We start from the raw sequence: 12,361 nt of genomic DNA on the forward strand, positions 1-12,361 counted from the left end.
ACTAGGCTGGCTTGACAGAGATGTGATCTGGAGGGAATTCTTCAGTGGCAGATGTGACTAACTCTTCCACTTATTTGAAAATTCTCTCATTTCAATTTTAAAGGCAAGCAATTTTGCATTACCTGAAAGATTGCTACGATTCCAGGTTAGATTTATTTTTTACTCCAGGCATGTCTTTGAGCTTCAAATAAAATCTATACGATCTTCTGTCATCTTTGTACTGCAATCCAATTACCCATTTTTTCTCTCTTCTGCAACATGAGGAGTAGGGACTCCACTTGCAGAAAATAAATTTGTAAGAACATGGGACCATGACAGCACTATGTTTGAAAATTTTGTAAATTAGAAACATAGGAACTATTACTTAAAACTGATTTATTTATGGTTACTTATAGTGATTTCAGATACCAATAGCTGGAGCTACTCCACATGTCCTTTTGATACTGTTCTATTCATTTACAAAAACTACGTGTGCAATTTTTGTTCTTAGTATATAGTATTCCATTTTATAGTATCACGTGTAATGGAGAGATCAAAGATACTGGCTGGCATTCTGTTGACAATTACAAATGCGTAAGCTAGACTTGCAAATTTGTAACTGTTCCAGGATTCCTGTTTATAATTTTGGGCTGTTACCACAATCACAAATGCCCCAAACATCCACACTGAATGACAGATATCTGTTTTGCTGGCAATTGGAGTGCACCACAGATTAGGTGGGAGCAGGCTGGCCACGTTATCCAGCAATTCACCAGCATAACAGGGCTACATTGTTCAGTGTAGCTGGCGGAAGTGAAGGTAGATTTGGGGAGTCATGTCAGGAGAAGATATGTAGTTACATATTCCTAACTAGGGCACATTACAAACCGCCTAAAAGCAGCAGTCTGCCAGCGCCGCTGGTTGCTGCGTCCGGGAACTGCAGCGGCCAAACCGCGCAATTCCCAGGCGCAGCTGAAAAGTGCCAAAATGGCGCTTCTTTTTGCGCCCCGGAAGTTGTGCCGCGAGGCGCTAGTTGCACACTCGCGGCATCACTTCTGCTGTGCGACTTCCGGACGCTATGCGTCCGCAACATCAACATGGCGCCCCCCATGTGGAACGGGTGCCGCCATTTTGTGCGCACTCTGCGCATACTAGGGTTAGGGGTGTCAGGAAGTGACGCCCCTTCCTAACCCTAGTACGTGCGGAGCGCGTGCTTTATGCCCGTCTGGAACAGGCCAATGTCTGTGATGTAAGTTCTTGGCCTTTTTCTTAATCATAAGATGTAATATGCCTCACTTTACTGTTACACAAAGGTACCGTACTTTGAATGGGTTGGAAATACTGCATTATTTAAATTTTAATTGTGATACCATACAGTCTGTTCCTATCACAGTAGGCTGTGTGTTTGCAATAAATAATATTTGAACTATTCTAAAGAAGAGTCTCTGCTTCAGCCATCTCTTGGTGTCAAGCATACCACTACCGCTAGAGTAGCCATCATTATTGTGCTGTTGATAAGAGAGAATTTTACTATCAGCCTATGAATACTGGCTATCTCACAGGGAGAAGAATGGTTTATTAGCAGTGTTTGCCTCTTTATAGTGTGAGGTGTGCTTATTGCCAAGTATTCCTTGCCTAAGAAAACCTATGAAACTCATGGAGTTTCCATAAGTTGACAGATGACTTGAAGGCACACACTTGACTTTAAATCAAGAGCACATTAATTTGTCTTATTTAAGTCCACTATAAATCTGTAAACTACTTGATTATTATCCCCATATTGCAGATTGGTTACCAAGTCTGAAAGTTTATAGCTTATTAAAAATAGTTAGGGGCTCTTCAGACCAGCCATTAAGGCTGGCCTGGGGGTGGAGTCAGGGCATTGTGTCCGCATGACACATGCCCCCACACCCCCCCCCCCCCCAGTGCACCGTGATGTTGTGTGCTGCTTCACACAACTCACAGTATCAAGCCACTCCTCTGGCACTCCAGACGATGTAGCACTGAAGAAGCATCATATAACTGTGGCTATTGTGCCCTTTCCAGTGCGCCCTGGAAAGGCCAGATTGAGGCCGCGGTGTGTGGTTGTCAAAGCCCCAATCTGGTGGAAGAAGGGGCATCTGGAGGCTGCCCTTTCGGGGCTGTTTGTCCAGCCCCATAGTGTGATAAAAGTTAAATTTGGACCAAAAATTGTATTCTTGACTTGCTCTGTTAGTCACTACACCAGTATACAGGAAATGAAATGAGCACTGCATACAAAGCTATGTTGGAGGGAGGGCTGGTACAAGGGATAATGAGTGCTTAATCTTAATCTAGATGAAGACATCATGTGCGGGCTACTGGATTATAAAGAAGCATGTTTTATTGGATTCTGGAGACCATTGCTGGTGATGGTTCAGCTGTTTATAAATGTTGGCTTTTGACACAAAGCTATGGATCTATTCACTAGCTTTGATTGCTGATTCAGAGCATTGTTCTTTTCTTCCACAGAGAGCCCCTAAATAATAATTTTAATACAACAACAAAAACTGATGGTGTCAAAATTATTGGAATCAAAAAGAGACAATTAAAATTGGCTTTGCTATTTGTTTTAAATTGTGTTTTGTCTAAACATTTCCCCCAGAAATCAAATTGGATATAGATGGAAACCTATAATTCCAGTGTGAAGCATTCCTTATCTAATTTAGTCTAAAAGCTTTAAGTGCTGAGAAGAGAAAATACATTTCCAATAGTTGGGAGCAACCAATTCAACTTCTGTTTAATGTTGCAGTAATTATCAACCCACATACCACCCTACCAAAAAACACCAAAACAAAACTAGGAAGTGTTGCTCTGTCATTCTGGTCTTCTTTTTGTAATAGGAGTAGAATAACCTCTCCTTGTGTAAATCATTTTGGGCCAAGGAAAAGAATGGTGCTTTGATAAAAATTTGTGCTTTCTAAATTCTTAATTCGTACAAAATTATCTTTTTCTCTCTCTCTCCACCTTCCAATCTGCACCTCTAATCTCACCTGCTTCAATCCTGTAATGTCCCTTCACAATTCCTTTCCCTCGGCATTTCTTTACAGCTCTGCTCACCGAGGCCGACCTGAACCTTTGGACCTCCACCTGGGCATGTTCCTGCCCACGCTCCTCACCCAGGCAACCCAAGAACAGCAGGATCGCTTCTTCATGCCTGCTTGGAACTTGGAGATCATTGGCACATATGCTCAAACAGAGATGGGTCATGGTACAGTACTTTCAAGTCTTATTTGAAAGAGTGATACCTCTGGGTAGACGATGTTTCGAAAACTGTGGAGTGTGTATCTTTAAATTCAGGGTCTTTCAGGCTATCCAGTTCTCAGAAGTCTATTGGGTACCTTTTTTATGAAAGAATTGCACATAGAGGTAGAAATTTCAGATGGTATGGCTCAGTCATATGCCAAAGGTGACATTGCTAAATGTCGAACACATCTTTTCCCATGTTTCTGGCCTGACGTATTCCACTGGCTGATATGCATTTGCTTTTAGGTTACACATTTAAATTACATGCATGCTTTCAAAGAACACAGATGAGCACATAGTCTTGAGCAAGAAATAAATATTCTGTGTTGATGAAACCACCTTTAAATTTAGCCATAATTTAAATAACATGAGGGAGAAAGAAGTCTATTTCTTAGCAGTCTTAATTCATCCTTTCAGTAACAATGCTTAAATTCCTTGGAAGCATCTCTGTTTCTGTAGCACTAAGTTCACCATTTCTAAATGTTGTGTGCGGGAGGGAGATTTTGCAAAGCCAACTGAAATTGTTTCTCTTCAGTGGGTTTCTCTACTTGATGCAACTTCCAGTGTAAATAAACTTTGATTATGATCTTTGTGTAGTTGACGTCACCCTTTAATGCTTTATTAGAAACTTGAGGCTTCCAGGGGAAACTAGATCACAGATCTTTAATATAAAATATATCATGATGGTGTCACAGAAAGATTTAAATTTACAACAGTTAATGTGCTTAAACCAAACAGAATCTTCATTCTAGTTTCCATAATATCATGAGGAAAAATGAATCCTCTGAAAACAAATATTTGTGTTAAGTCTAGTAGATTAAAAAGTATCACATAAGTTTCTAATTGTGAGATTCTGGTGCAATATTGTATCTGGGTGTATTTGAAGGGCACTCCTCTTTCACATAATGACATCCTGCAATTACATAGTTAGTTGTGTGTTTTTTTAAATGCCCAGGGTGTGGTGATCTTTCACACGTGCAGCTCAGATAGTCTTCAAACCCATCTACTGTTGAGATTACTCTTGTCCTATTTGGCTTATTCATTTTGGAGATGGTAAAACTTATTTGAGGTACTACAGGAGCAATACACGATCACTTCATTTGAGAAGCAACCTGCACTTTAAGGTGAATTTTCTCAAGGCAGCTTATAGAATAAGACATTAAAACAATACAATAAATTTAATGAAACATAACAATAAAAACAACAACCATAACCACCAACATCAGCTCTGTGGCTCCTCATTTTAGCTGTGACCTTTGTAGATAGATTTTGTATGTCTTCTTTTGTTGTGCTGTCACTTAGTATGGTAATCTTCCTTCTGATCAAGAAATATAGAATTCACTGTTTGCCAACAGTAGGGTTATGAGTTTGTCGGAACAAACTTCTTCTCGATAAAAAGAAGGCTTTTTTTCCAAAACGGAAGGTTTCTGGAGTTTCAGTAAAAAGATTTTAGATTTAAAAAATTGTGTTCCCTCACTCTCATAGAGGAGAAACTGACTGGAACTTCTTTTCCTCCTGAAAATCTTAAGTCAGGTTGGCTATATTCTATGGTCTACTTGGGAGCAGTGCCATTTGGTTTTTTAAATCTTGGGCTGAGGTCTGCTTTGTTTCCTCTCTCTTTTTTGACTAGGATAGTTGATATGTACTGTAAAAGCTGGAAAATTGGGATTTTTATTTTTACCATCACCACAACCTCACTCAGCATCAAGTGACCCCATCTCCTCAAGCCACAGGTACAGCTGCAAGGAAAATGGGCATTCTGTACATGTTATGCTGAGAGGTGACCTCTGGTGCTAGAAAGTCAGGATACACAGGAATCTTTGTTCAGAACATCACTTTCTGTAGACAACTGACTATGTGTTCCTGACATGGATAATGAACATTCTAGTAGCACATTTTCAGTTTGTAGAATTCTTTTCAAGACAAATTATGAGGGTTAGAACAAACACTGTCATCTAGATAGTTCATATATTCATGCTTAGCTATGCTTATCATTTGTGGAAGGCTGATGATCCTAAACAGAGAATATCCCAACTCTTGAACAGTTTACAAAGGCCTCTCTGCCTGTTCAGTTCTTTCTTGGCTCGGGCATCCCACCAAGTGTCTTGTCTGCAACTGTAAAAGGTATTAAGCATGGTGGGACACCTGAGCAAAAGCATAGGCCAAGTTGATTCATAGCCATCCTTTTCTCCAAGGCTTAAAAGTAGAAGAATTTGCTAAAACCCTCCAAGGCAGATTTCTCCCCTTTCCAGTAGTGTATAGAATGGCCAAAATAAGGCTGAGTTTGATACATGCAAAAGGCTGGGCTGAATCAAAGTCTAAACTAGAGCTTACCAAAGACAACATTCAGGATTGCATTAATATTTAAAGTTTGTCACTACCACCCTAGGGCTGAACAGCTTACTTTTAAAAAACTAAAAGCTGAGAGAATGGATGAATGGCTTTTCCTAAGAAAAATAAGTTTGTAATTCATAGTGCAGCTGGTCAAAGATGCATTTCTACCCTGCTCACAATTGTGTCAAGTTCTGAAAAAAGTATATAATATACATGAGTTGGACTCTTTCAAAAATAAAGTCACCTCCACTGCTTTCTATACAAGTTTTCTGTGTAAATCTACAAAACCAGTCTACCGTGCTATAGTGCTAGGCAATCTTTTCTTTTTTAAAAAAAGTGGTTGCCACCTTGAGTGTGCCATGAAATCTCAGTTGACATTTTGACATAAATCTTCATCATAGCCAGATGGCAAAACCCTTGCAAGAAGCTTGATTTCGCCATTTCCTTGATATGCAGAAGATGAAAAACCCCAACACCTGCCAAGCTCCATTGCTCAACTTGAAAAACTTATGAGCCTATCTGCAGGAAAAAGGAAAGAAGATTGTGTCTGGGTGTGGCAGTGGGTTGGAGCAGAATGAACATTTGGAAGTAAAATTCATTAAGGAAGCAGTTGTTGAACTTCCACGCAAAGCAATAGCTGGATTTTAATGCATAGCTTCATCACAAGAAAGGGATAAAGAGGCTGTGTCTCTCTTTAGGGGATTTTATCAGATAGTTATGACATTCACTTTGCATGTATGCTTTAGTGGCAAGCAGACAAGAAAATGTAACTCTGAGCAGCAACTGCCTCTTGGTGATAAAACCAGTACATTGTCAGGATGGAGGTGCTCAAAAGTGGAAAGATCTGGCTGCGATCTTAGGCAAATTGTGTGATTGGCATGCATCCAGTATTTCATACATATACTTACTTTTACTATATTTATGTCCGTTCCCCCCCCCCCCCCCTTTTCCCATGGTATATTTTGTATTATCTGTGTTTGTCTCATCACTGAAATTCACAGAAAAATATATTTGTAAGTCTTCTGTATAACCCATGAAACAAGATGTGCTGCTTGTCTATAGGAACTCATCTCCGAGGACTGGAAACCACAGCCACTTATGATCCTGCAACACAGGAATTCATCATAAACAGCCCAACTGTGACTTCTATTAAGTGGTGGCCAGGGGGATGTAAGTGGATTGTTTCAGCTTTGAAGCTATATGCACTGTGTCTCCCTTTAGAATTATCCCACCTGAAGACAGTTAAACTAATTAATTGTTTTTGTTTTTAAATACAATTCATGTTATATAATCTTTTATTTCACTGTATAAAAATTAGGAACCCTCCCCTCTCCCAGAAGGTTAATCTTGGTTCTAGAAACAAGAGATTGAAATTGTCTTTATTAGTCTAATGTGTTTCATAAGGATGCGACCAGTGAGGAATAAATAGCATTTGTTTCAGAAATATTTCTTATTCTTTTATGCTGTTCTCTTGATACTGAAGGCTGAGGTGGGAGGATGTGGTTTTATGTAAAGAGGCTTGACTGTTTTTTTCTTTATACTTACTCTGTGCCCTCTGAATATGTTGGACTATCACTCCTTTCATAGCCATTGGTTATGCTGGCTCAGGGTTATGGATGCTGTAGTCCAGAAAATTTGCAGGGTACCAGGTTAGGGAAGACAAAGTCATGATGGTATGTTCCCTGCTCAATCACATCCTCCTCGGTTTTTTCTCATTGGGACAAAATACAATTACATTTCAAGAATCTTACCCAAGTTGTTAATGAAAGCAGCATCTAGGTCTGTTTCCTGTTTTGGTTGCATGTATGTTTCTTTTTTAATGACAAGCAAAGTTAGTGCTTAGCAGTCTTAAAATGTACGGGGGGGGGGGGGGATTGGACTGTGTGGTAAAGCTTCCATTTGTTTATGTTCTTTTTTCTTTATCTCCTTTCAGTGGGTAAGACATCAAACCATGCCATAGTTTTGGCTCAGCTCTATACCCAGGGCAAGTGTCATGGTTTACATGCTTTCATAGTGCCGATACGCCAGTTGGGAACCCATGAGCCATTACCAGGTATGGCCCCAACTTCTGTGTCTTTGTATATGTGGGTTTGTTCTTTCTTTGTGTACTTTGCCCCCTGGTATAAATGTAAGGATAACTTAATAATCATTCTAAAACTGCCTCTCCCAAAGCCTTTGGATATGTTGGATTACCACCCTTTGGATATGTTGGATTACCACTTTGATCCTAATCAGCATGGTCAGTGGTCTTGTTGGCTGGGAATGATGGTAGTTGTGGTCCAATGCATCCAGAGGGCAAAAGCTTGTTGGAAGCTGTCCTAGCTAGGTTTACAAAGAAGCTAAACAAAAAAATAGCAGTGTATGAGGAAGCAGCTGAAGGTTTATTTTAAAAGCACCTACAAAGACTATAAAGTACATTTCCAGGCAGTGAACTGGGGCACATGTTTTGAAACTCTTATTTATTTGATTTATATAATGTTTCCCAGAGCGAAGAGCCAATGAAGTTTTCAAATAATTTCAAAAGGTTTCAATGAAAACACAACACGTTACCCACATTAAAATACAAATTAAATTAATTATACTTTAAGCCAAAATGTATATGATTTTAAAATGCCACACTATCAATAAATTAGCAGTAAAGTATGTCAACACATCTATTCTAAAATATTAGACCATAGAAAGCAGTCAATTGTTGAAGTCCTGTCTGCATAGAAAGTGGATAGACAACAAGAAGTGGGCTAGCTAAAATATTCTATAATCTAGGAATGTCCATCAAGCATTACTTCAGGATCAGCTTTTATGAACTACAGCCCACTTCTTCAGATACATAGAATATAGCTTCAACGCAATGGCAAAACTCCTCTGATCAAATCTTGCCAAGAAAACCCCATTATAGATTTGCCTTAGGGCTACCATAAATTGGAAATAACTTTGAAGGCACACAACAACAACAGCAACAAGAATAACAAAGGCAAACATTTATACATATTGGGGGGATTTGAAATGTAATAGAATAATGTAATATAATAATAAAATAATAGCAAAAGGCATGAGCATGATACTGGGATGACAAGTGCAGATATTAATGGTAGTCTGAGAGTTGTTAAAAGGATATATGTGTGATCAGTACAATCCAAGTTTGGATAAGCAAATAAACATATGTATGGTAGAGAGGAGTCTTAGTCTTAAGTCCAATGAAAGGCAAGAGTTAACCTGTAGACTGGAACCGAACACAAAGATTATAAATAAATAAAAAATCCAAACACTGTTATAAAATGTGGTGGTAGTGAGATACAGAAAAACAATGTTCAAAATCTTGAAAGGGCTGAATTAGTATAATAACATGGCTTATAACATGTTCTGCAAAACTAATATTCTCTGTTTACCACTGTGGTGTGAAAACAGAACATACTACTTCTGAGAAAGTTGTTTCTTTTGAAGAAAGAGCCCTTTCTTGGTCAAGAATCTGTGTGGTACACACAAAAGTAATGAATAACAGAATACTACTACATGTGTTGTTGTGTTGTGTGCCTTCAAGTTGTTTCTGACCTGTGACAACTCTAAGGTGAATCTATCAGGTTTTCTTTGCAAGATTTGTTCGGAGATGGTGTCTTTGTCTTTCTCTGCGATTGAGTGAGTGTGATTTGCGCAGAGACACCCAGTGGGTTTTCATGGCTGAGCAGGGATTCAAACCCTGATCTCCCAGTCCAGCACTCATACTGCTACACCACAGTGGATCTTTCACATATAGTCTCCTAAAAAACATTATTTCTTTTCAAGCCTTTGTTTAAGAGTTTGGAACGTGTTATTGAATCATGGCTTCTTAGCAAATTCACAAATTCCAGTCACCATCCATTATTGAAGGAGGATAGTCTAGCACTTTGCTGTTATCATAGAGAGCTGGGTACTATCAGGAATAAATGATGTGGCTCCAAGGGGTTCCATGTATCCCCCTCCCCAGGAAGTTGCTTAACCCTCACTTTAATGAACAAGGCAAGGAGAGTACGAGTGCCTTGTGGTCCATCTAGCATGTAGAAGAGATAAATGTAGATTTATCATACCCATAATCCTCATAGATTTCTCATACGCAGATAGTCTCTGTCCATAACCCTCTGCCTGTAAATCAGGCTTTACTTGCCACAGTTTGCAGCAAGATTGAGAATCTCTTTTAAAAAATTGGTCTTTGTATTTTCACTATATGCTGTAATGTGATGTGAAAGATGGAATCCATGTTGGGTATCATGCCATGCACTTTGAATCTTCATGTCATGGGAAGAATCCCTAGGATTGTCAGCAGAACAATTTAAGGGTATTAATCATTCTAGCACCATAGTAGGGCATATGTAGCAAGTTAGTTTATGAATGTCCCCTTTTAGCTTTCCATTAAGAATGTAGAGAATTTCTTACACTCGTTGTTTTACCCTGTTTGCTAGGCATTACTGTTGGTGATATTGGGCCAAAATTTGGTTATGATGAAATGGACAATGGCTATTTAAAAATGGACAATTTCCGCATACCCCGTGAAAATATGCTAATGAAACACGCCAAGGTAAAGTTTTGGTGGTCTTTTTTTGCTGTTGATGTACAACTACCAGTTCTTCAAATCACTTCAGAGAAGCCTTTTCAAATAGTGACTTACACTCACTAGAAGGAACTGACCACTCCAAATGCTTTAAATTGGTGTTACAGGAAGTGTGGTCATGTCTCTAAGATTAAATCCTACTGTGTCTCTTGCTGAGGACTTCTGACTTGTGCAATTCTATCTTGTTTCCAGTTTTTGAGGTCAAGTTGCCTGGAAATCTTTTTAAAGTGTGCCAAAGTCCAGTGTATTGCAGTTTATGTAAGACAAGAAAAAACCACTCATATGCAATCTGCTAGGTTTGCTAATCTGTTTATTTGTATAATTGGCAATCTCATCTTTTAAGGCAGCTGACCAGGCATGGATTCATTTCTAATTGTTTCCTGCTCCAGCCACTGACAACCTCCTATTGAATGAATGCTAATAACATACATTTAGTATCTGACCTCCTCCCTTTCATGTTTCATCAGTCTTCTGTTTTGCAAAATAGCCTGATAATTATTGTAATTATTTTTAATCACTAATCTAAATGTCATTACTTGAGCAGTATGAACTTTCGAATCTCAAATGCAAACACTACTAGTTTCACAGCATGAGCTAGATGGGAGGCAGCCAGAAATGTTGATGGTGGGGAATCTGTTTATATGCTTAGATTTGTATCTCATCCCTTCACACAAATGGTATCCAGCCATTTTATTGAAATAAAGACAACAAAAATAGTTCAGTGTAGATCATCAAGATTTTGAAAGTGCTTTTAGTGACTGAGTATCTGTTCAGATATGCTTTTAAGGTGTTAAAAATGCAAGTGTCATCTATGTAAAACTGTAAAAGGAATATTGAAACAACCAGCCCTTCATATTTGTACTGCTTCCTTCTGCTAGGTTGAACCAGATGGCACATATGTGAAACCTCTAAATGCCAAGCTGACATATGGAACCATGGTGTTCATCCGTTCAATAATAGTAGGAGATGCTGCTCGCTCTCTAGCTAGAGCTTGTACAATTGCCATCCGTTACAGTGCAGTGCGGCACCAGTCGGAACTGAAGCCAGGGTAAGAAGCCGGTAGTACAGTTGGCCTTCCACATTTGCAGTTTTGACGTTTGCGGATTTGATTATTCACAAGATTATTTGCTGCTGCTGCTGGCCTATGCCATTTTTAAAATAGGGATTGAAGTACTGCAGGTGTGCAGTGGAGCTTGTTAAGTTCCTATTAAAAATGACTAGGACAGCAGTGAAGATGGTGGCAAGGTTCTGACTTTTGAAGGAACCCTGCTGTTTCAAAGTAATCCATAGTGGGTTGAAAAAGCAGATTGTATTTTTTTGTGTGTGTGTAAATGTTATTGTTTTGGCAGAGGAGTAGAGTTATTTGCAGTTTTCCCACTTTTTATAGGGGTCTTGCACTCCTAAGTCCCATGTAGTATACAGCCTAGTCTTGCACACAATGCTTAGGTATCAAATACCAATATTGTGCTCTCTTGCCCAGTGCACTATTAAACCCTTAATGCAAAATTTCCTTTTGGAATACCATAGACTAATTTAGAAGCTACTCATGGTTTGTTCCAAGCATCTGTGACATCTGCTTTGGTTTTGGTGGGAGGCAGGAGTGATTACAAAGGGAAATCAGAAGAAGGAAGCATAAGTGTCGTCTTCCCCTTAAAGAAGCAGCATACAGCCTCTCCTCCCATTACATTTGAATCATTGTCATTCTACCACATCGAGGCCATTGCCCAAGATTGGTCAGTGTTAATTGTCAGGATCATGAGGCACCTACCTTGGTAGATACCCTTTCAAGTGGTCCACTATCAGCTTTCTGGAACCCCAAACTCTGCTGCTGCTTTTCCATACATGTTGCTACCTGTCCATCACCTCTCTTGAAGAGTGAGATAAGCAGAAGAGAAGGAGCAGTAGTAGACCATTGCTTGCCTTTCTGTCTTCCCCTGGCTAATAATGCAGATGGGTCCTGACAGAATGGGCAAGCAACAGTGAGGAGAAAACTGAATGTTTTGCCAGGGGAACTGAGGCCACCTTGGCAAAAGGCTTCCTCAGAACTTGGAGCCAAACTTGCAATGAGATAGAAGTTGCAGCCTAGGCTTACTAAATTCAGATTTTCTTTTCCCATCCTGTATCTGTTTCATCTGTATTATCTAAAGTCTTCTATACTTAAAACTAATCAACATTTTCTTCTCTTTATAAAGAAACTTTTCA

At 39.2% G+C, this 12,361-nt stretch overlaps 1 protein-coding gene across 1 annotated transcript in view; it reads left to right on the forward strand.

Moving 5' to 3' along the window:
* ACOX1 (acyl-CoA oxidase 1) overlaps nucleotides 1-12,361 on the forward strand; it is a 40,084-nt gene that overhangs the window by 16,416 nt on the left and 11,307 nt on the right. The window contains exons 3-7 of the mRNA XM_042448939.1: nucleotides 3,048-3,208; nucleotides 6,640-6,747; nucleotides 7,511-7,630; nucleotides 10,011-10,126; nucleotides 11,038-11,207. Coding sequence (XP_042304873.1) covers nucleotides 3,048-3,208; nucleotides 6,640-6,747; nucleotides 7,511-7,630; nucleotides 10,011-10,126; nucleotides 11,038-11,207 — 675 coding nt within the window. The remainder of the gene's footprint in view (nucleotides 1-3,047; nucleotides 3,209-6,639; nucleotides 6,748-7,510; nucleotides 7,631-10,010; nucleotides 10,127-11,037; nucleotides 11,208-12,361) is intronic.

This window comes from Sceloporus undulatus, chromosome 2 (assembly GCF_019175285.1).
Source record: "Sceloporus undulatus isolate JIND9_A2432 ecotype Alabama chromosome 2, SceUnd_v1.1, whole genome shotgun sequence".
In the NCBI taxonomy this organism is placed as follows: domain Eukaryota; kingdom Metazoa; phylum Chordata; class Lepidosauria; order Squamata; family Phrynosomatidae; genus Sceloporus; species Sceloporus undulatus.